This window comes from Colletotrichum siamense (genome assembly GCF_013390195.1).
Source record: "Colletotrichum siamense strain Cg363 chromosome Unknown KSG_Cg363_contig09, whole genome shotgun sequence".
Taxonomy (NCBI): domain Eukaryota; kingdom Fungi; phylum Ascomycota; class Sordariomycetes; order Glomerellales; family Glomerellaceae; genus Colletotrichum; species Colletotrichum siamense.
Genome location: NW_023501022.1, coordinates 2,244,317 through 2,266,971, shown reverse-complemented (window position 1 = coordinate 2,266,971; position 22,655 = coordinate 2,244,317). Strand labels below are relative to the sequence as shown.

General features: G+C 55.1%; 5 protein-coding genes across 5 annotated transcripts; 2 read left to right on the top strand and 3 right to left on the bottom strand.

Moving 5' to 3' along the window:
* Positions 1–22: 22 nt before the first annotated feature.
* On the bottom strand, positions 23–2,219 carry CGCS363_v013305 (Protein phosphatase 2C-like protein 2; the record flags this gene model as incomplete). The annotated part of the gene is made up of 7 exons (XM_036645154.1): positions 23–405; positions 620–880; positions 937–1,143; positions 1,217–1,301; positions 1,372–1,445; positions 1,564–1,873; positions 2,184–2,219. The coding sequence occupies 7 exons, from the start codon at positions 2,217–2,219 to the stop codon at positions 23–25; spliced, it is 1,356 nt and encodes a 451-aa protein (XP_036489128.1).
* Positions 2,220–4,636: 2,417 nt separating this feature from the next.
* Positions 4,637–7,123, bottom strand: AXL2 (Axial budding pattern protein 2; the record flags this gene model as incomplete). The annotated part of the gene is made up of 1 exon (XM_036645153.1): positions 4,637–7,123. One exon carries the CDS (start codon positions 7,121–7,123, stop codon positions 4,637–4,639), a length of 2,487 nt encoding a protein of 828 aa, XP_036489736.1.
* A 1,636-nt stretch (positions 7,124–8,759) lies between these two features.
* On the top strand, positions 8,760–12,528 carry lys2 (L-2-aminoadipate reductase large subunit; the record flags this gene model as incomplete). The annotated part of the gene is made up of 5 exons (XM_036645152.1): positions 8,760–9,403; positions 9,443–9,538; positions 9,590–10,058; positions 10,122–11,714; positions 11,773–12,528. 5 exons carry the CDS (start codon positions 8,760–8,762, stop codon positions 12,526–12,528), a joined length of 3,558 nt encoding a protein of 1,185 aa, XP_036489129.1.
* A 5,966-nt stretch (positions 12,529–18,494) lies between these two features.
* Positions 18,495–19,370, top strand: CGCS363_v013302 (Allergen Asp f 7-like protein; the record flags this gene model as incomplete). The annotated part of the gene is made up of 1 exon (XM_036645151.1): positions 18,495–19,370. One exon carries the CDS (start codon positions 18,495–18,497, stop codon positions 19,368–19,370), a length of 876 nt encoding a protein of 291 aa, XP_036489130.1.
* Positions 19,371–20,700: 1,330 nt separating this feature from the next.
* On the bottom strand, positions 20,701–22,320 carry CGCS363_v013301 (uncharacterized protein; the record flags this gene model as incomplete). The annotated part of the gene is made up of 2 exons (XM_036645150.1): positions 20,701–21,882; positions 22,057–22,320. The coding sequence occupies 2 exons, from the start codon at positions 22,318–22,320 to the stop codon at positions 20,701–20,703; spliced, it is 1,446 nt and encodes a 481-aa protein (XP_036489233.1).
* Positions 22,321–22,655: the final 335 nt, after the last annotated feature.

The window sequence follows — 22,655 nt, the reverse complement described above, 5'->3', positions numbered from 1 at the left end:
TCGTCATCAATGGAGAAGGAGCTCACTTCTCCTTGCTCTCGGTGGTCTGCGCTTCCGTTGACGCGGCGGGTGCAGCGGCTGGCTTTGACTCTTCCTTGGGCTTCTCCACACCCGTCTTGCTCTCCTCCTCGGGCTTCTTGGCGGCCGACTCCTCCGCGTTGCTGTCCTTGCTCGTGGTCGAGGTGGCCTTGGAAACCTGGCTCTCGAGGTCCTTGTCCTCCTCTGCGTTGTCGAACATCTCGGTGTCGTCGGAATCGGTCAGGACCTCGGTGCCATCACCAAGGAAGATGATACGGCCCTTGTAGCCACCAATGCCAAAGGGCTTGCCCTTGTTCTCCAGGTCAACGTCGTAGCCGCTGTCGCTGTCGTCGAAGTTGTGGTGAACTCCAGGGCCGCGGAATTCAGCTAGTTGCACGGGATGGATCAGCTCTCTCCTCCTTGGAAAAACGAATGTATGTGTGATGTGTAAGGGGCACGTAACAAATGGGTGTCGGATACGGAGGGTTCAATGGTTGTATTATGGGAGGGGAAGAGAGCGACGATGCGACTCGATGCGAATGGATATGCTGGCGCGTCTCCAACCGTTCTTTTGCTTAGGATGAGGTGGATTCAGTCGTACCGTATTCGGGAGGGGCGCAAGGTCCGTCTCCAGCAGCAACACGCTTGGCAATCTCCTCGTACCACTCCTCCTTGGTCTTGCCGCGCAGAAGGCCGACAATGACCATGGTCATGTTATCGCAACCAACGCCACCAGTCTCCGAGTTGGACGCCAAGCAGTTGTCCATCATGTTCTCGCAGATCTTTTCCAGATCCTGCTTGGCCGCAATGCCACGTCGAACGAACTCGACAACCGCCTGAGACGACTGGCAATCCCAGATACCTGCAAATAATACATCAACGCTGTGTCATGTCATCCACGTCCTGTTGTTTGCTTACCGTCACAAGCAATGACCAGGAACTCGTCATCGTCAGTGATCTCGTGGACCTCGACGTCGGGGAAGGCGGTGACAATCTGGGCCTCAGGAGAGAGCTCGGCGCTCTTCTTGAATTCGAAGTCGCCAATGGCACGCGACAGGGCGAGGTTGCCGTTGACACGGCCAAAGTCGACGAAACCGCCGGCGGCTGTGATACGGGATTTCTCGGCTTTTATTGGAATCATGTCAGTCACAATTCCTCCAAAGCCGCGAACACATAAACAATGACAGAAACTATCCACCTTCGAGTTGAGGCTTGTGGTCCTGGGACAAGGGCTTAGCTCGTCCCTTGATACCAAGGACACTTCTCGAATCGCCGGCGTTTGCCTAATTCCCGGTAAGGTTGGTAAGTGAAGCCAAAAGGATCGCCCGTCAGCGGGGACGTAAGCAAACTCACGACGTAGATCTTGTTGTCGGAGATCAAGCCAACACAAGCAGTGCAGCCAGAGACTTCCTCCTCGTACTTAGGATCTGATGCAGCCACCACGCATTAGCTCTTGTTTTTCTTCCAACATTACGTCCATGAATCTGTACACAGCCCAAAAGAGTGGCCAGAAAGATTGGAAACGGTGTAGAGGTCGAATATTACCGTTCAAGATCGCGCGGTCGGTGGCGAGGAAGCCGTCCTTCAATGCCTGTTCGTAGTTGCCCTTCTTGAAGGTCTCCTGCTTCTTGATGATCTCATGAATGTGCTCTCCAGCAAATAAGGCCACCTTGTCACCTCCGTGTCCATCAAAGACTCCAAAGAAGGAGAGCTTGGAGTCGTGCTTCTTAGCTTCGTCGCTGCCAGGGGCAAGAAGGTCGAGGACGGTGATGTGAGCATCCTCCATGCTTATGCGCCAGCCCTGCATGGCCGACACACCGTAGAGAAGACGTTCATCTTCACCCTTGGCCGAGTTCTACAATTTTGGTGTTGAGGTCAGTTGAATGATTCACACATAAAATTGGCAGGTACGTCATCATGGGTGAGGTAGTCGAGCAAGATGAAGCCTGGGCCACGTATCCAGACCCCCGGGTCCCAGAGTTCCCCCGCCCGCACAGGATATCACAAGTGAAGAGCAGGAGGAGCGGGGTCGGAGGCTGGCATGGAAGAAGAGGAGAGCAGGTACAGAGAAAGGCAGTCTGTCGCAAAGGACGGAGACAAAGAGCAGCAGGAGAGACCAGGAGCAAAGGCTCGGGTGGGCGCAGTGGTGGCAGATCCTGACATACCTTCTCGACAACGGGCTCGGAGAGAGTTTGACCCATGATGATGGATGCAATTTGTCGGCAGCGCAGCTACCGGGAGGAAGAGGGGAATTCGGTCGGGCAATTTGCTGGTGCTGGGCGGATCGGATCGCGAGGGAGCAGAATTTTCAGAGCCGTTCGTGGGTGCGCGAGGAAGGCTGAGAAAAAAAACAAGAGGCGAGAGGTGAAGAGGGTGGTGCGGTGCGGTACGGTACGGTTGGTGGTGCGGTAGCAAAAGGTTCTAGATCGCGCACAATGGGCAGGAAGCGGGGTATCCGAATCGCAGGGAAATGGCAGGGGATGGTCGGCGATCCCCAAAAGGATTGTGGTGAGAGGAAGACGGCGTGATCGGTCGGACGGTATAGCTGTTTTGCGCGACGAGGTGAGGTTGCGCAGGAGAGGGAGAAAAGGTGAAGGGGAAAGGGGAAAAAGAGAAACCGAACTCAATCGTGGCTCGGTGGGTGAGGTTGTGAGCAAGAAGAGTTTTCCCACAGGAAGAGAGTGGTGGTGACGGTCAGGTCGCGTGTGTTGGGGAGTCGCTATGCGATACGGAAGGCGCAGAAGCAACACACCTTACCTTACGCACCTAGTAGGCCAGGTATTCGCAGGTAAGGTAGGTACATACCTAGGCAGGCACAGGCCACCGCGACCAACCAACCCAGCCCAGCCCGGCCTGGAGCCGCGGGCAGAGCGCGGGATATTGCTGAGGTGAGGTGCTTGCTGGCTCTAACCTAAGCGGGCACATATGTACCCAGCAACCAGCAACCAGCAGCCCAGGCAATGGCAACCACCACGACTAAGGTACTCACTCTGCCATGAGTCCATTGATACATGCAGTAGTACCTCCGACCACGGCACCTCGGTAACCTGCCTACCTTGGCCATTACACAGCAGTTCATGAGCGTCTGTCTTGAGCATCGCTTGAAAATGCAGAGGGGAAGAGTTGGCCTTGGTAGTCAACGCGCATATCGCCTCCACTGTGCTGCGCTGCTTGCACCAACACCACCCACAATGACAAGGAGTCACCCTTCGGCCGCCTCCCAACAGGTCGGCTGACTAGTCTACAGTTGCAGGGAGTCCACTCAGAGACAGACTGTCCAGTCAAGTCAATCCTGGACTGAAGCAACTGGCCCTAGTAAAGTTGACAAGTTGTCAGTCTCTGGCGAAGGTGCTGAGACCAGAACGTTGAGGGGCGACTCTGTACTGCGCGTGCTTTTCCTCTCTCTTGCAGTCTCCGAGTCTCTCTCTCAGTTTATGACTCCCACGCGACCCAGTCAACACCTGGCAACCGCCAGCCAATGGCACACAGGAATGGAAGCACTGGAACAGCGGCACTTGAAGAGGTGCCATGCATCGTCATCCTCAAGCATTTCGCCATACAAGGTTTGGCTGCTACTGTTGAAGTCCGATGCGGAATTCCTGATGAGTATGAGCGAGCTTTCCCATGGTTGCGTCATGTCTCGCTTCTTGGCCATACTGCATAGTACACAGAATGATATTTCCTATGCACCATACGCCTGCTAGGCCCGTCTTATTCAGCGAGCTTTAGTACCTCGCGTTGCTTGCTGAATGTCTCCTCTCTTCATCTTACTTCGAAAGCATCACCACAGTAAGGACCGTGTTTCCCGGGGACACAGACATCCGTCATCGTTTGATGAAGCCCGCCAGAGCCGTCTTACCCACCTGCCATATCGACTGCACGGTGCTCATGCAAGGCCCCCCTCTTCCTGCCCCTCTCCTCTGCCCAAGGAAAAAAAAAATCCCCATCTCCCCTCAGCAGCTTTCCCCTCTCCTTTCCCCTTTCCCGCCTCCGAGATCAAGCTACGTAGAGTCCCTGAAGCAGTACAGTTTGGCGGAAACAAAGGTCCAAGCTCTACCCTCTGCTCTCCTTTTCAAATGTAACACCATGTTGCTCGGTGAATATGGCCCAACGAAGGCAGACCAGCTGCTCTACGCCCAACGTCCTAAACCCCGATGGGGCTTAACGGTGGGGGTTTCCTCTTTTTGGAGCGCGGCGGGCGCTAATCGTCGAAGCTGTGGCTGAGCTCCCCTCCCCCCCGCCGGTGCAGTCGGACCACTCGGTGCAATGTGCGCTGACCGGGTCCCCCCACAAGGCCAACTCTTGCCCTGTCCAGGATAAGGAGCACAGACTCGTTTTGTTAAATAAAGAAAAGCAGAAAGAAAAAAGGGGTCCGCGGGGTATCGTGCCCCAATATCCAGATTAGCTTTTGTGGCATCGTCAATTCAACATTACAGTCCTAGGTTCCCTGTCAAGGGTCGTCCGTTCAGCCCATCACACCGTGTCCAACCCATTCTAGCATTACCATATCGCCTTCCATTACAGAATCCAATCACCAGAATACACGGAGCCTTGCTTCGCCAGGTGGGTATAACAAATCGCAACGCTTTTAAACGAGGGTGGTGACAAAGTATGCCTTTTACATGAATACGCGGTAATCGTCGCTGCTGTCCAGACGACTCCGAGGTCCTTTCTTCCCCACCGTGCCCGCCTCTGTCATCCAGTCGGAGTTGTCTGATTCAAGGCCTGAGGAGTATCGCGCAAGCCCCTTTCCTTTGCCCAGCACTTCGCTACTCGCCCGAGACGATGCGTAGCCCGGCTGGGCGCCGGACGGCCCATGTTCCGCGGGAGAATTCCTGCTCCAGCGTCCCGTAGATATGGCATTGGAACTGGATGATCGTCGCCGAGACAACGACATCTGCTTTCCGGGTCGGCTTTCCCTGCCGATTCTTGGCCCGCTGGAGTCTTTCTTGACAATGCTGAGAGGTCGAGGAGACATGGAAGACTGGTTTCTCAGGAAAGGAGAGGTCTGGGCCAGCTCAGCGTAGGCGATGCCCAGAGAATCCCTGGGTATTGTCTGCCAATTTTCCGTTCCCCGCGTTGAGGACTCCAGGGAGTCTGAGTCGCTGTCGAGGTTGTAGCGATTGCGGGACGGTACGACGGAGCGCCCGCCAAAGAAAGGGCTGGAGTCCGACTTCCTGCTGATAGGCCGACTCATCATGGACCCCGTCCACGACCCCGGCTGCGAGTCTTGACGCCCCATTCTACCTCTTCCTGACCCGGACCGAGAGCTGCGAACGCTGTTCTGTGATCTAGAACTTAGCAAGGAGAATGTCCGCCTCGGCCTTTGAGCGGGAGAAAAGCGCCGGCCGTGGGTGGGATGCGACCCCAATGGTGTCGGCTGCTCAGGAATTGACGCCAGACTATCCGAGTGTGTAGCAGCCGAGAGTGGCGTTGACCTGTCGAGGACTAGTCTCGACGGCTCTCCCCATGGACTCGTGTAAGCCATATCTGGTGTTGCCTGGATGCTGCTTACTTCGTCATGCATCGAAGGGATGGTGACGTCCAGGGCGCTGCGGAAAGAGTCGTCTCGCTCACCCTGGAGGAAGCCGGAGGAACCAGAAAGGACATCGCTCGGACCGTCATATGTGCTTGTTGATCCTTGGTGCGCGTGTTGTGGTTGGAAGTAAACACCCTCGGTGAGCCATGACGACCCAAATGAGGGCGAGGTAGGCACACTCCTGTCACTCCGAGGACTCCTCCAGTGCGACGAGTTGCGGTGAAGTGACTGGGAGATGCGGGAGCCGGTGATTGTTGAAAGCGTTCTCGACTGTCGCATCCTCGCCACTGCAGAGTTGAAGTATCCTCGGCTGCGACGGCTGTCTTCGGGCCTCTTGATGATCTCGACCATGGATGGATTGGACGTTTCCCGGCTGTGTCTGCTACCATTCCAAACAAAGCTGCCAGGTACAGGCTCCGATATCTGACTCTTCTTCTGCTCGTGTATGGAGTCGCGTTGTCTCCTTCGTCGGCAGCAGATAATCAAGATCACTATGGCGAAAAGGAAAAGAATAGGAAGGAGCACCGCCAAGGCAATGAGCCCGGGATTCAACCCTCTTCTTGGATTTTCGCTTGCTGCGGACTTCGTAGGGCTGGCAGAAGGTGTCGGTTGCGCCGATGTGGTGGTCACAGCTGCCGACAAAATTTCAAGATCTGCAGCAACGGTTTCGGACTCTCCTGAGCTCTTCGAAGTGGCCTTGACGAGAAGCTTGGTGTTCTTCGGTGACGCAGACTTGGGGACTGTTCCTGTGATTTTGAGCCCATCAACCTCGACCCAATCTTGCGAGTTGCTGAGGCCCAATTCTACATCGGCTGGAGTCCATAAATAGGGCTCAACGTCAAATGAGAAGGCTTCCCCAGGCGTAACATCAAATTGGAGTGTTGTGTTCCGGAAGATTCGAGTCGTTATCAAGACAGACAACAAGATGTCAAGAGTATCTTCGTAGACATCTCGAAACGTGAGCGTGGAATTCGAGGATTTTGCGTCGTCGGGAGGTGTGCCCTTCAGGACTAGCGTCGAATTATTGACCGAGAGCCAGCTCGGTAAGTTGGAAGTGGTGAGGTTCAGATCAGTCGGCGCGATAGATTTGCCGTCCAATTTGATGCTTTCGGCCAATGTTTCGTAAGATACTTCCTGCCCCGCCGTCGCGTTGATGTTGACGATGGGAGTATCAGTCGTCAGTTTGTGCGCGCCAACGACGATAGAGAACACGACTGAAACGGCCGAAAATCCTACAATGTCAGACCCAACAAGACTAAAGTCAAACTTTTGAGGCGGCTGAACCAAAGACTCGAATGGCGGAGTCTTTCCGGTGAACGTCAGACTGCCAGAGTCGAACTTGATCCATGAAGGTAGAGGGCTGTTATTTGCTGAAGTGGCGTAGTAGTTAATGCCGTTTCCCGTGTAGGAGAACGTGTCCTTGGCGAATGAGAAGGAAAAGTCGGAAGCAGGAGAGGCTACGACTGCAGATGGCGAAGAAGTGTCGCCAAATTGCTGGATTTGTTCGGATAGCGGAATCTTGACTGTTGGTGCCGGGTTCCTGGTCACCACGAGAGTAGCCGTCATTGTCGCCGAACCAGAGTCGTCTGTCGCAATGATATCTACTGGAACCCCAACTACCTCCCCGGACGGAACATCGGCATCTTGAGGCGTTCCTGACAGACGCCCGGTGCTGCTGTCGATTGAGAGCCATTTTGGTGCATCTCTTAGGCTGTAAGAGATTTGTGATTGAGAAGAAAAGGTTTGCGGTGAAAGAGTGTATGAAAATGGCTCGGATATCCTCGTTGCTGGTGGCAGCTGGGAATTGAATGGAAAGTAAACGACCGGAACTGCGCCTGTCCGCACAGCTAGATGGAGTAGCAGTAGCACCCGCAGCATCCCAAATGAGGCCATGTCTGACGGGGTGAGTGAAATGAGCGGCATCTGCGAGCCAAAGAAGCGGAAAACAACAACAACAAATTCAATGAGAGAAAGGCATGGCAGACGAAGGTTATCTCGGCAGCAGAGACGGGAGAAGCACAGGACGATACCAGGAGAGGATACACTTGGCGCGAATCATATTGCCATGTTTTCCTGTCTGCCGGTGCTTGATGCCTCCCTTCGCGCCAGTGGTCGCGCCCTCGCAAAGGAGTCGCGAGTGAGCGCGCATCGCGCACACTAACGTTTCCCGTTCCATGTGGTTTCCAAAGGGCACTCGCCCTGTCTCCTACCGAACGGGGACAAGGACGAGCCTCGTTTCAGAGTGATGCGAGCTAAATCGCCATAATGGGAGGCTTAGGCGAGGAATATTCGATGTGTCCATTCCAGTGACAGGTTGAAGGCCTGGGAAGGGTGGTGAGAAAGACTTCATCTCGAAGGTCCGAGGGAGGCGGGATGAGACATATCCACTCGGGATGTTCACCTCCACGGTGGTTGGAATGCAACGCTATGATCGCTGGCCCAGCTGAAGTCGTTTTGGAAGGTTCTAATAGTAAGTATTGGACATGACATTCATAAAATCCAAGACGATACACGATCCGATGACGTTCAGGGTCACGGAGAAACGACGTGAAGTTGTCGACTGTAGAGTTATGTGAGCTGAGGAATGGCTCCTCAGTAGGAAGCTCTTGTCCAGTATCCCTAACGCGGTTTGGGTAAAAGCGCAGGGTAACTTTGCTATTCTCGCAGGGTGCGGCTTTCGAGCCAATCAGAGCCTTGTAATGGTAGTCGTCCCTTCCTAATACTGCCTCTCTCGCTAGGTACCTAGGTACAGTGCCTGAGGTGGCCATCAGCACCTACCTAGTCACTACCCGCCCGCTAAGTCTACCTAATTGCCCTCTACGCAGCCCACATTTGTCCTCTGCGCCTGCCCTCTACGCTAGGTTGGTTTTGTGCCTACATTTTGCGCCTGCCTTCTGCTGCCTTCTGCTGTAGGTCACATATGAGTCAAACGCTGAATAAATGGGCCCAGAAGCAGATTCAAAGCCTTTGGTTGGCTTTCACCCCTGCCAAAGCCTGTGACTAATCTTTTAAACTCTGCTTCCACGTGACCGCGCCGTCAGAACTCCCGCCCACCTCACTGTAAGAAAAAACTGCCCCTCCGCCGACGATCGGCGCACAGCAGAATTCCCCTCTGGTGACACATCTTCCAAGTCAACACTTTCGATCTTGCAATTGTGTTCTACCGGCTCAGTACAACAAAACTTGCTGTCTCTCTGCCGCTATGGGGCTTCCTGATCCCACCATCGACCTTGACTGGGGCGGCTATGTTGGCGCCATCCACGAGATATTCCGCAAGAATGCTTTGAAGAATCCTGATGCGCCGTGCGTCACGGAAACAGCCTCCTCCACCACAATTGAGAGGAGATTCACCTACAAGCAGATTTATGAGGCGTCCAACATTCTGGCCAACCAGCTTCACGAAGCTGGCATCACCAATGGCGATGTCGTGATGATCTTTGCTTCTCGTTGCGTTGAACTCGTCATCGCCTTCATGGGAACCCTGGCTGCCGGTGCCACTGTTACCGTCCTGGACCCCGCATACCCCCCAGCGAGACAACAGATCTATCTCGAGGTCTCACAGCCCAAGGCTCTGATCACGATTGGCCGAGCCAGGGACGATCATGGTGATTTTGCGCCGCTTGTTCAGAAGTACATGGACGAGGAACTATCTCTCAAGATCCAAGTACCAGAGCTACGGATGAGCGATGATGGCCGTCTTACCGGTGGCGAGATTGACGGCAAGCAAGTCTTTACCGATACTGAAAGCAAAGCACAAGCGCCCCCGGATGTTCTGGTAGGGCCCGACTCAACAAGTATCTTGAGCTTTACCAGTGGCACAACATCAAGACCCAAGTCGAGCCCCCCGTAACTGTTGAAGCTTAGAAACTAGCTGACAATTCATAGGGGCGTGTTGGGCCGTCATTACAGCTTAGCCAAGTACTTCCCATGGATGGCTAAAACATTCAACTGGACCTCGGACACAAAGTTCGCTTGTCTGAGGTAGAGCCCCTTAAAGATGATGCCCGTCACAGCTCTGCTAACCAATTACAGTGGTATAAGCCATGATCCTATTCAGCGAGACATTTTCAGTCCGCTTTTCATGGGTGGAGAGCTGATTTGCCCTGCTCGAGAGAACATCGCCCACGAAAGGTTGGCTGAGTGGTTCCGTGATCACAAACCCAACGCGGTCCATTTGACACCCGCGATGGGTCAAATCTTGTGCGGCGGTGCTAAGGCAGAGTTCCCTTCATTGAAGTGGGTTCTCTACGTTGGTGATATTTTGACCAAGAAGGATTGCGCTTCGCTCCGCAAGCTGGCACCCAACGCGGAGATCTGTGCTGCCTATGGTACCACTGAGACGAGCCGCAGCGTGTCGTACTATCACATCAAGAGCCGCGCTGAAGATCCAGATGCGTTGGATAGATTGGGCGACATTATTCCTGCTGGAAGGGGCATTGAGAATGTCCAGCTTCTTGTAGTCAACCGCGAGGATCCTACCAAGCTTTGTGGCGTTGGAGAGGTTGGTGAGATCATGCTGAGAGCAGCAGGCTTGGCTGAGATAAGTCTCCCCCTTCCATGATAGAGTCCTGCTAACCTTCTGCTGCACGGATATCTGGATGACGAAGAGAAAACCAAGGAGAAGTTCCTCCAGAACTGGTTTGTCGACAACCAGAAATGGGTTGATGCCGATAACAAAGTCGCTGATCACGCTAAAGAGCCCTGGAGAAAGTACTACAAGGGCCCTCGAGACAGAATCTACAGAAGCGGCGACTTGGGGTACTTCTTGGACGACTCCGGTAACGCTGCCATCATAGGCAGAGCTGATGATCAAGTTAAAATTCGTGGCTTCCGAATTGAGCTTTCTGAGATTGACAGCAACTTGAGGGGACACGCCATCGTTCGCGAGTGCAAAACGCTGCTTCGAAGAGACCGGAACGAAGAGCCAACATTGGTCAGCTACATTGTGCCTGAACAGCAAGAATGGCTCAAATGGCTGGCAGAGCGCAGCCTGGACGACACCAAGGACGAAGGCACTCAGATCGGACCCGTCTTCGTATATTCCAAGCGCTACCGGCCGTTGCAGACAGAGATTCGTGATCATCTCAAATCTCGATTGCCAGTTCAGGCTATCCCGACTTATTTTATCTTCTTGGACAAGATGCCTTTGAACCCGAACGGCAAGATTGACAGCCCAAACCTACCGTTCCCGGACGCGGCTCTGATCTCGCAAGAGACTTCAGAGGAGGATCTGAAGAGATGGGAAACGCTTAGCAGCACCGAGAAGGAACTGGCGGAGCAGTGGGCAACGCTGATCAGTGGTCTGAATGCGAGAACTTTGCAGCCTGAGTCAGATTTCTTTGAAAGTGGTGGGCACAGTCTGCTGGCCCAGCAGCTCCTTCTCAATATCCGCAAGCAACTGGGGGTCAACATGACCATCAGCTCGCTGTACTCAAACTCGTCTCTCGGGGCTCTCAGCAAGCAGATTGACCGCCAGCGTGACGGCAAGAACGATTCGGCCGCGACGGAGGAAACCGAGGCTGCATATGCCGAGTCACTCGACAAGCTGCTCGGTAGTCTCGATGCTAAGTACCAGACAGCGGACGCCGCAGCACTCTCGCCGGAAGGCAAGACAACCGTGTTTGTCACCGGCGCCACAGGCTTCTTGGGCTCCTACATTGTTAAGGACCTGCTCGCGCGTGAGAGTATAAATGTGATCGCCCATGTCCGTGGAACAAAGAGCGTCGCGGCTGCCCTCGAGCGGCTTCAGAGGTCACTTCGCGGATACGGCGTATGGCAGGATTCTTGGGCTGCTAGGCTTAGCGCAGTCATCGGTGACCTGGCTCAGCCGCGTCTTGGACTTGATGACGATACGTGGAAGATGCTTGGCGACACTGTCGATGTGATTATCCATAATGGTGCCCTCGTTCACTGGGTAAAGCAGTATGAGCATCTTGAGCGCAGCAATGTTCTGTCAACACTCGATGCCCTGCGGCTGTGTAACCAGGGAAAGCCTAAGCTCTTCTCATTCATCAGCTCGACAAGCGTTCTGGATACGGACCACTATCTGGATTTATCACACGAACAGACCAAGACTGGACAAGGCGCTGTTATGGAGGCTGATGACATGATGGGCAGTCGCACCGGTCTCGGCACCGGATACGGCCAGTCCAAATGGGTAAGTAGCCTCCACAGACACTCTCTTCGCAAGTAACGTCCGTTCTAACGCACCACAGGTCTCTGAACAGCTCGTCCGCGAGGCTGGCAGACGCGGCCTCCTTGGATCGATCATCCGACCTGGCTATATCCTTGGAGATGCTGCTACTGGTGTCTGCAATACCGACGACTTTCTTCTCCGCATGCTCAAGGGCTGCATCCAACTTTCCAGCCGCCCGCATATCATCAACACGATCAATGCTGTGCCTGTAGGCCACGTCTCTACCGTGGTTGTCGCAGCTTCCCTGAATCCTATCCCGGCTGGAACTGCGAATAGCGTCCGCAGCAGCAGCGATGATGTTGGTGTCCATGTTATCCATGTCACTGCCCATCCTCGCCTACGCATGAACGAGTATCTTTCTACCTTGAGCTTTTATGGCTATGATGTTCCCGAGGTGGATTACGACAACTGGAAGGCCCAGCTCGAGACCTTTGTCTCGGCAGGTCCCACCCAGAAAGACGAGCAACAGAGCGCCCTGATGCCTCTTTTCCACATGGCAACGAATGACCTCCCTAAAGATACCCGCGCGCCGGAACTTGACGATCGCAATGCTGTCGCTGTTCTCAAGGCCGATGCGGACCGGTGGACAGGTATTGACGAGAGTGCGGGAGATGGCATTAGTAGGGAATCGGTTGGCCGTTTCTTAAGATATCTCGTCGAAACCAATTTCTTGCCGCGTCCGACTGGACGGGGCAGGGAATTGCCGGCTATCAAAGATGGTGTTGTTGAGGCGCAAGCGAAATGGGGCGTTGGAGGACGTGGTGGTGCAGCGTGATGAGAGGCAAAGAGAACAAAACTCAAAATCTAGAAAGTGAGGACATGTTTCAATGGATGGAAACGCCTAAGCTAAAGGAATAGACCTTGAAGAGAACTTGCACCTGCTTCACTATGCTGCGAGTACCTAGTCTTTGAGTCCTCAAGGATTTCATAGTCGTGCACCTGTTTCCTGGATGAGCACCAGCTGGATCACATCCTCTAGGTACCGATGCCTGCTTAGATCAGCTTGTCAAGTTCTGGCCTACAGTGTGTACCCCGTTTAAGTAACTGTGCGATGTTGCAAAGGTTTGAAATCACGCCAGACCGCCCTCAAACTCGAAGTAAAGCAGCGACAGCTCAGGTTCGACGCTAGAAACAAACTTGGCGGCCGAGTGTGACTACCTTACGGAGGTAGGCACTGGACCTGAGGTAAGGCAAGCAAGCTCCTTCCACGTCTTTCTCGGACGACCAGAGAAGGTGATGACTCGATGGGAAGTGTGGAACTTGCAAGCAGAACCCGCCGCTGAGGACGGGACAATGTGAAAGTCGGGGCAACCCCGCTTGAGGCAAACGCACCTCCCCTTATCGGAAAGTCTAGATTGTCGTCGGCCTCAGAAAAAAAAAAAAAAAAAAAAAAAAAAAAAAAAAAAAAAAAAAAAAGCCCAACAAAGACCAGCGATACCGCTCTTTTCTGCCTCAGATCTGCAAACGCCCAAAAGCACCACCTGCCTTGAGAGAATTAAACGCGCTCTCGGCCTGCTCTACCTACAACCTTGCCTCCAGACGCACTCGACTTACCGTTGCATCATCCGTACTTACCCAGAAACAAACAATAGCATTATGAGAATTCTCAACAACCCTCTCATTCCAGAACAGATGGACTCCGCCGAGAGGTCTCCCTCGCCCGAGTTCTCGCCCTTGGCGATCGGCGAAGATCTCACCCCGCTACCCGCCTACAAGGCCGCACAAACCAACTCCTTCGACATCGCCGGCCTACTGTCCACTCCCCTCAAGCTCCACGAGGACCTCGCTTCGGGATGCGGAGGTCAAACCTGGCCCGCGGGCATGGTGTTGGCAAAGCACATGCTGCGTTACCACCGGGAAGCTCTGACCGGAGCCAGAATGTTGGTGACTCGGCCCCATTGCGCTCGCCACGTTTCCTGAGCTGGTTATCCCCGAGCTCACGCTCGCCTACACTTTGCTGCAGATGCTGCTGCACTTGACTTGCCGGAACTGAACCGCATGCTAATGCGAGAGAACATGTCGTGGAAAGAAGTTGAGCTGACTCGTGGCTTTTCGGAGCAAATAGACTAGAGCTAGGTGCCGGCGGCGGACTCGTCGGTTTGGCTGTTGCTCTAGGTTGTGACCTGCAGCAAACGCCGCTGTACCTCACAGACCAGGACGAGATGTTCGAGCTCATGGGCAGGAACACCAAGCTGAATGGTCTTGATGGCAAGGTTAAGCCCATGATCCTGAATTGGTAAGTAATTTCCATTTACCTCCGATTCCAGCCGTGCGCATCCTTCCCCCAGACCATCAGCCCCAGACTTGGGACAAGTGAGAGGTGTCTGCCAGCGCTGAGGAGTTGCGCGTGCGCGGGAACCAGCAGCGCACTAAAGAGTTATGAAGCCAAAGACTTACAACTTGTCCCGGCTCACTCTGCTACTGCGCTGCGCTGCAATGCACAAGTCCAAGCACAAGCAGGCTGCGCATGCACTCCGGCTGATGAACGGATGACTGATGAATGACACAGGGGCGAGCCCTTATCACAAGAAGTCGTCGACTTCAAGCCGAATGTCATACTCGCAGCCGACTGCGTGTACTTTGAGCCCGCCTTCCCGCTTCTATTGGAGACGTTGACAAATTTGCTGACGTTGGAGCCCGACGCGACCATCTACTTCTGTTTCAAGAAGAGGAGACGCGCCGACATGCAGTTTCTCAAGAAGGCACAGAAGGCGTTCCAAGTGACAGAAATCGTGGATGATGATCGCGCCATATTCAGCAGAGAAGGGCTGTTTCTGTACACCTTCGCCAGCAAGAAGCCGACCGCCAACGGTGCTCGACAGTAGTGAGCATTGACTGGCATCCTGTCATTGGCAAACCGTTCTCTTTTTGGGGAAGACAGCATCAAGCGCCTGTTTCGCAAAGCTCTCGGGAGTCGGGATCTGAAAGCCTCGACTCGGGCCCAGGGATTTGCGCAGTGCGCCATGTCAAACAATGACTCGAAGTCGAAAGGCTACTTGACCTTGACAACTTTCGGTGTCACTTGCGCGCCAGAGTAGGTGTGCGGAGATCCATGAGTTTGTCCGTTGGCTCAGGGAAAAGGACGAGATGAAAAACGATTGTTGTCTCCTTGCTTGCCTCGTTCGAGGATTCCAACCCACAGCCCAAGGCGGGGCGATGTCGTGTACTGCTCGGTGTCGTGGACATCTCTGAGAGGTCGCTGCACCGCGTCAGCTGACAGTCGATGCAGAAAGCGCCTGTCATCAACAGCGTGGAAGAGACGCAATAATAGACGAATAGAGAATAGAGAAATAGAGGCTCATGTCAATCAAAAGAAGCTTTTTAGAGCACCACATATCGTTGGATCCAACACGCATGTGATCTCCAAGAGTAGTGGAGAACTGTGCGGGTGGGCATACAAGATCTGGTCCCCAGAGTTCAGAGTTCAGATTTCAGACTCCGGACGATCATTTGATGGGATGGTTGGCTTTACCATAGCGCAACTACGAGCAAGAGATGTGGACGAGAAAGCTGTGAGTAAAGGCCGGACGACGGCTCGAAGGAAAGCGAAATCAAGACTAGCCCGAGAATAGGTCTCAGGAGTGAGAAGTAAGAACGGTCACCGAACAGGTGAGGGGTTTTCTGTGTCTTCCCCTTCACACAACTGCAGGCTGCTGCAAGCCATCAACGAATCAAGCATCAAGCCGCGGGTGGCCGAATGAAGATGCAATGCGGGAAAATCTCTGCGTGGTTGGCGCCGCGGTACGACGCCCACCCAACGTGTCAGCGTGTCAGCGGTGTCCACCAAACCACTGTAGGTTTGCAGGCACGAACATGGAGCTATTAACTGCAGCACAGAGGCTAGCCATTCGAATTTTTAGAAGGGAGAAAGTGATGTGGCATTGCCTGAATTGCCTGATCATCCGGGATCAGAGCCGGACAGGGGGAGAATGGGCTGTGAGGGTTGCGCCGGGCGGGGGCTTTCCACCGAGGCGTCGCTGTGATTGGCGCGTACCTTACATCTGCAAGGAACCCGTCGCCCAAGCCCGTTGTCTGGACCAGCTCGGGCGTTCGCCTTGGTCGCTTGAGGGCTGCCAGTCTGCTTCCTTCGTCGCATCGCCGGTTGATTTTGTTTTTGGCTTTCAGTTTTCCCCCTTCCGTGCCTTGGTCAGGATTGAGCAATCGTTACTTAGCGTCAGGCATAGGTGAGCGGGGGACCTGACCCGGTGCCAACACCCTAGAAAGGTCGCCCTCGACACTGACCATTGAGTTTTGAACGACACTGACTTCCTGCGCGGCACGGTAAGGTAACATCCCAAGGTGTCGACCAGTGTTTCTTTTTCACGTTTCTCCTGGTGCGTCATCTGTCCAATGTTGCATCGCACATTGCAGCCGCCATGGCGCCGACATACTTAACCACGGTCTGCTGGGATCCTTCTCGCAGCGCGGCAACGGTTGCGCCTTCTTCCATGAAAGACAATTAACTAACACCGAGCCAGAATGCTGGCGCAGCAGGCGCAGGCCTCCCGCGGCACGGCACCTCACAATAAGGGAAGGTACTGTGTGTGCGCAGAGCATGGCGGTTGGCAGGCAGGTACCCGTCCTGGGCACCCCGGTGCCACCGGATGATCGTCATTCTTTTATTTCCAGGATTCCTAGACGATGCGAGGGGAGGGGAGAAACGGTGTTCGGACCCTGGACCACCTACGTGCTACCTACCCCCTGGGCTGGGTCTCTCGGGGCTGGGCTGGCCGCCAGGGCCTTGGGTGAGGAGGAGGGAAAAAAAAGCTGGAGCGCACTTCCCAGTTTCCGCGTGTTTCAAGCACCAGCATCTCTCCGGCGGTTCATCCAATCATCAAGTATGGGTGGGAAGAAACAAGATGACATTATGACAGGCAACGACAAGCTTGGAATGAGACGGGAGCCCGGGAGACGAAGGCAAGAAGGCATGGACATGGGACGAGGGAACGAGGCAAGAGACGCGCAGCCCGGCCCAGTTCCAGCCCTGGAGCCGTGCCGTCAACCGCGCTGCAGCGGCAAATCCAAGAGCAATTGGCAACTACGAAGCACGCGCAGACCTTGCGGTTACGCATGTGATGGGCCAGCATAACGAGTCAATTGCGAGATGGAAGCTCTCCAGACCCCGGCTTCTTATTGCCGTTCTTACGTTGGCAGGATACGTTACGCTGCCCCAGTCCGATCCATCCACCACTTCCCGATATCCAATTCTCTGTATTCTCGACGGATGTGCGGCTAGAGTTCAAACAACCAGTACTGTCTCTGACTCCCTGTATGCGTTGCTGGTTCAATGGTTTGAGCGAAACGGCTGTCAAGTTGCGTTTCCTCGGCATCCATTTGCCTGATGTTTTCTCGGGTTGCGGTTGTCGTCCCTGGTTGCCTCAGCCCAAGTCGGTTTCGGGTTGGTCTGGCTGGCAAACATCCCATCTCCAACATCCTAATAAGCGGAGGCGTTCAAGCCCTGGAGAGCCAAGATGGGCCATGCCAGAACTGCGAACCCCAAGAGGCATTCTCTCCTCGTCTGCTTGCCTGATCTCGTGGCGTGCTTGGTGCCAGCGATGCCAGTCTGGAGCGAACGGGCTCGTGCTAGTGCCATCCAACGGGTTGTTCACGCCCCCTGGACTTGCTTCTTTCGTGTTGGTACGTTCTTTTTTCGGACCTCCAGCATCCAACGGTCCAGTGACGAGTGAGGTCGTCGAGGCAGTTTGTCTGCCTCTCCAAGTTGGTTCAGGGGGGTTGCAGGGACGGTTACCACTCAAGAATCCTGGTTTCCACGCCATGACAAGGCCCCGCTTTTGCTTTTTATTCCCTCTCGGGGCTTTTGCGAATTCTGTTGTCACTACCGCTAAGGCGGTGGCAGTGAGCGAGCGAGAGAGACTGCGCAGTCAACCGCCCCGGAACCTGCAGCCCAGCCAAACAACACAACACGACCAGACAGGCCTCGAGGGATCATCAGGTACTCCCGCATACTGCCGTGCTAGCTGAGGTACCTGCCAATGGAGTCTGTCCTCCACCCTCCGTCAGCATTTTCAGCACGCTCAGCACCTGCAGGCCTCCACTCCACACACCACATCCACTCGACCTCACAGGCTCACACCCCCGGGCCCCCGTTCCGCCCCTGGCCCCCTAACCCAGTCTCGCCAGTCCCGAACAGGCTCACTTTCGTGTTGTGTTCCCATCGTTTGGTACCTCGCTTGGTCCACGAAAGTGTTCTGGGATACAAATCCCAGCCGGCCTCCGCTTCCCAGATCGCTCATCTGGATCTCTCTCTTTTTTTCCTCTTTCCTCTCCATCCAACAACGCTCCCTCTTGTTCGACCAAAACCAATTCATTCCTTTCCTTGGACCCCCTTGAGCAGTGCTCGACCGACTTCAGTCCAACAGACTATCCAACCAATTCATTCCTTCACAGACTGTTTCGAGGACTCGTCCAAACATTATCATCCGGTCTCCAGCTGTCAGCAAAAGAGTGTTCAGTGAACTACTCCTTTCATCCCATCTTTCCAGCCTACCAGGAACCTCAGTACATACCAAAGCGTGCCCCGAGCTTCCTGCCGTCAACCTTGAACCTGCCAAGCTTCACACGCTCCTGCAAGCCATTCCTTGATCGAGAGGCTCAGCCCATTGCATTCATTTCGCTTCCAGCTCATCCTTCACGGAAGATCATCACTCAAGAGACTGTATAAGTCTCCTGACCAACAACACCAAACACCAACATCGCAACTCACCAAACACCAAGTTCACCATGAAGACCTCTGCCATCTTCTGCGCCGCCCTGGCCGCCGCCGCCGTTGCCCAGCCCCACCAGCACGGAAACAAGAAGCGCCATGTCCACGGCAAGCACCAGAAGCGCGCTCTCGTCACTGAGTGGGTTACCGAGACCGCCTACGTGACCGAGTGGGTTGATGCCACCGAGACCGCCTGGGTCCCCTCCTCCGAGGCGTCTGCCACTCCCTCCGCCGTTCCCACCACCTCCGTGCCCGGCCAGTTCTTCGAGCCCGGCAACTCGCCCTCTTACACCACGCTGTCCACCTCGACCAAGGCCGCTGCACCCGTTGTTCAGGAATCCATCCAGCAGGCTCCCGTTGTCTCGTCCAGCAGCTCCACCCCTGCTCCCGCTCCCCAGACCCCGACTCCTCAACCCGCTCCTCAGCCGACCACCACTTCTGTCTACATCGCTCCCGTCATCGTTCCTACCACCCCTGCCTACGTTGCTCCTGTTGTCGCCACCACCAGCACTCCTCAGGTCCAGGCCCAAGCCACCAGCGGCAGCAGCAGCGGCGGCGGCAGCAGCAGCAGTGGTGGCTCTTCTTACAGCGGTAAGCTGACCTACTACGCCATCGGCCTGGGTGCTTGCGGTGAGGACGACAGCGGCAAGGACAAGACCGAGAACATTGTTGCTCTCTCCGTTCTCATGATGGGCTCGGTTTCCAACGGCAACTCCTACTGCGGCAAGAAGATCCAGATCTCCGCCAACGGCAAGACCACCACCGCCACCGTTCGCGACAAGTGCATGGGCTGCTCTCACGATGCCATCGATGTCAGCGAGAAGGCCTTCCTCGAGATCTTCGACAGCCTCGATGTCGGTGCCGGTACCGTCGACTGGAAGTTCATCAACTAAGCTTGGCGTTCAAAACGCTTGCTTATTCCTCTATTCCATTCCAGTCTCAGCACGGCCGTCAGGGGTTCTTTCTCTTCTTTTGGGTGCGCTTTCCTAGCGAGGGCTTCGCACCGATCAGGTTCATCTCATTCACAAGAAATGATTGGCTTCAAGCTTCCTTGGGCCAGTCATCTTTTTTTTTTTCTCTGATTCAAATCTCAAATAACAATTATTTGGTTACATATACCCCTCCTTTTCCTGGTCAGACAAAAGGGACGGCGCCTGGTTCAACAGCACGGGAACTGGATTGGATCAACAAAAGGGCAAACAACAAGACCTGGCACGCCGGTCTTGAATGACGTGATGACGATATCTCTATACCGGCGGATGCGAAATTCCTCCCATGCTTGTGGGAGGTGTTGGGCAATCTGGGGGCGGACATCTGGTGTTTCTGTTTATGTGGACATTCTTACCATCGGGTCGGCTCATAGAACTTACAATTCAAATGTATATATCTATTAGGGGTATGGATAGGGGCGTGTGCTTTCGCGCCTCCTATCCTTCCCCGGATGTGGGTTATTGGCAAACCACTGCCAAGAAGGAAGAAAAAATATCAAAAAACCAAAAAGTTGAGACTTCAAAATATGCCTTTCTCCGTGCCACAGTCCCAGTCGGCCGAGTCTCCTCTGGAAAAATGTGATCAACGCTAGACTTGCCGGTAGCAGGCGGCCACCCCATGCAATGAGCCGTCGGCACGCGGAACGATAATGAGAATGACGATGGAGGGGTTATGAAATCCCCTCCCCCCACGGGCTCGAGCACGACATTCCAATCAGCGATGGCGGCTAACGTTCAGAAAGAGAGTAATGTAATAAGCCGCTGGCCTGGCCCGAGAGACATTCTGAACCACCACCTGTTACCGTGGCGGCCGCGGCGCCTGGCATTCTGGCATTCTGGGGGAGGGGCAAAGCGAAAGACTGCCTTGCCCATATCCATATGTTGTATGTCTCGCACCGCAACGATCCGATCGTGTCAGCTGAGGAGAGGGCGGAACATTCCACTCTCAGGCGTGGAGGAGGAGGCCTCGGAGGGAGGAGTCTCGGCCCAATCTATAATTCCAAGACATGACCAAGGCCTCGATGGTCAAAAGTCACATCACCCTAACTGCCTTCGTGCTCAATATCATTCCGATGCTTCTATTAAACTTTCGTGACTCTAAGGATATGATTCGATTAGGGTCGTTTGATTTCTTTCTCGCCACCAGCTGAACTCAACCCCTCGTATCAACAACACGAGATACCACCTATCGTCAAGACAACCGAGTGCTCCAGAATGACGCGACCAGCGCCTCCTACAGCAAGAACATGTCCAGGTCGTCCATCTCCTTGATGCTGGGCATAGCCTGGGCCCGCCGCGCCCTCTCCTCCCCGACCACGAAGTCCTCTGGTACTTGGATCCCGTTCTCCGTCCCCCCGGCCATCATGCCGGCCACGGCTCGCCCGCAGAGCGCGGCTTGGGGCATCCCGTGTCCGGTGTACCCAGCACAAACCCACAGCCCGGCCCCGCCGCCGAGCACATCACCCGCCGGGACCTCGCCGACCCACGGCCGCCCGTCACGCGAGAAGGCCATGATGCCCGTCCACTCGTAACTCGCCTTGAGCTCTTCCGGGTCCGTCGGCTGCTCACCGTCGCCCCGGAGGTCGATGTTCTTGGCCCCCGCTCGCCGCAGGTACGACGCAACAACCGGGTCGACCTCGTCATCGTCGGAGATACCCACTCCTCTGGCCGTGCCGTTCGCCCTCCCGCCGCCTAGAATCATCTCCAGACCAGGGGAAGGCCTTTGGATGAGGTAGTCGTCCTGGTTCGGCGACGACCCCGAGGAGCTGGCCATGAAGACGTAGCTCCGCTCTATCTCGGCGCGCGGTTCCGGCAGCAGCGCGGCGACCTGGCCACGCACCGGCACGATGAGGTCCGAAAAGGCGGGGAGTAGACGGCTCGTGTAGGCGTTGGAGCACAGCAGGACCTGCTTCGCGGCCACCTGCCCGCGCTCTGTGTGTACGATCCACAACGCTCCGTCGTCACCGGCGCCATCCAGGCGTTGGAGACGGGTGACGGGCGTGTTGGTCTGCAGATTGAACCATCCGCCCTCGCCTGCAGACTGCTGCTGCCCTCCTCCAAACTTCGAGATGAGGTCCTCGAACACCCATGCGACAAGTTTGTACGGCCAGCAACTCGCCGCGTTCTCCTGCACGGCGGCGCCCGCGGCTCCTGGCACCCGTAGCGTCTTCAGCTCTTCCGCATCAGTGACGAGGCGTACGGCGCTCTTGAGGTGAGGTGGGAGGACAGCGATGGCGTCGGCGGCCTTGGCGACGAGGTCCGCGGTGAGAAGGGCATGGACGCCGCGGAGGGAGACCCAGTCGCAGGGGATGGCATTGGCGGCGACGAGATCGCGGAGGTAGTTGTACGTCTGCAGCTCAAAGTCTGCTATGGCGGTGGAGGGACCATATACTACCGGCTGGCAGTGGCCACCGTTCTGGTAGGGGTGTCAGTGGTGACGTTATCGTGAAGGTGGTTGTGAGATGACACGATGAGGGGCGGAGATAAGCTATCGGAGCCCATCACCATCAATCTTGGCTGAGCACTTGCCAGACTTCGACTTCCCTCGTTTCACTTCGTGATACCCGACAGAAAGTATTAAAAGACTCACCCGTCCAGTAGCTCCCCAGCAGACCTCCCTGGCCTCAAGCAACAACACCTTCCTACTCGCCCCGTCACTCCCCTCCTTCAGCTCCTTGGCGGCGAAAGCGCCCGTGATACCGCTACCGACGACGACCACATCCGCGGTCGGAGGTAAGCTCTTAGTCGTGCGATGGCCCAGGAGCGCTTCGGAAGGCTCGCGGTGCCAGTATGAGCGGGTGCTCTTAGTCGAGGGGAGATCGGCCTGGCCCTCCCGCAGCGTTGCGCCCGTCATAGTGTCGGATGAGGATTGCTGTCTGAAGGTGATGGTAAGGTTTGATGATTCAGGGTATAGAGTTTAGATAAAGTGACCCGAGTTCTGCTGTTTAAATATGCTGTAGTTGGGACTTTTGTGATGTTGGCCGCGTGGACGATTGAGTCATGTGTTGAAGGATTGACGTTTGGTTGATGGCTGGCGCGCAAGTGGACATGTGAGGTTCAGTCAACTACCACTCCCACCTGCACCGATGGAGCAGGTCCAACAGAGACATCACCAATCCACGTTGCAGAACGCGTCACTTTCGGCAGACCCACAAGAAACGGGTGTCGCACATCAGCAAGACTTTTGAG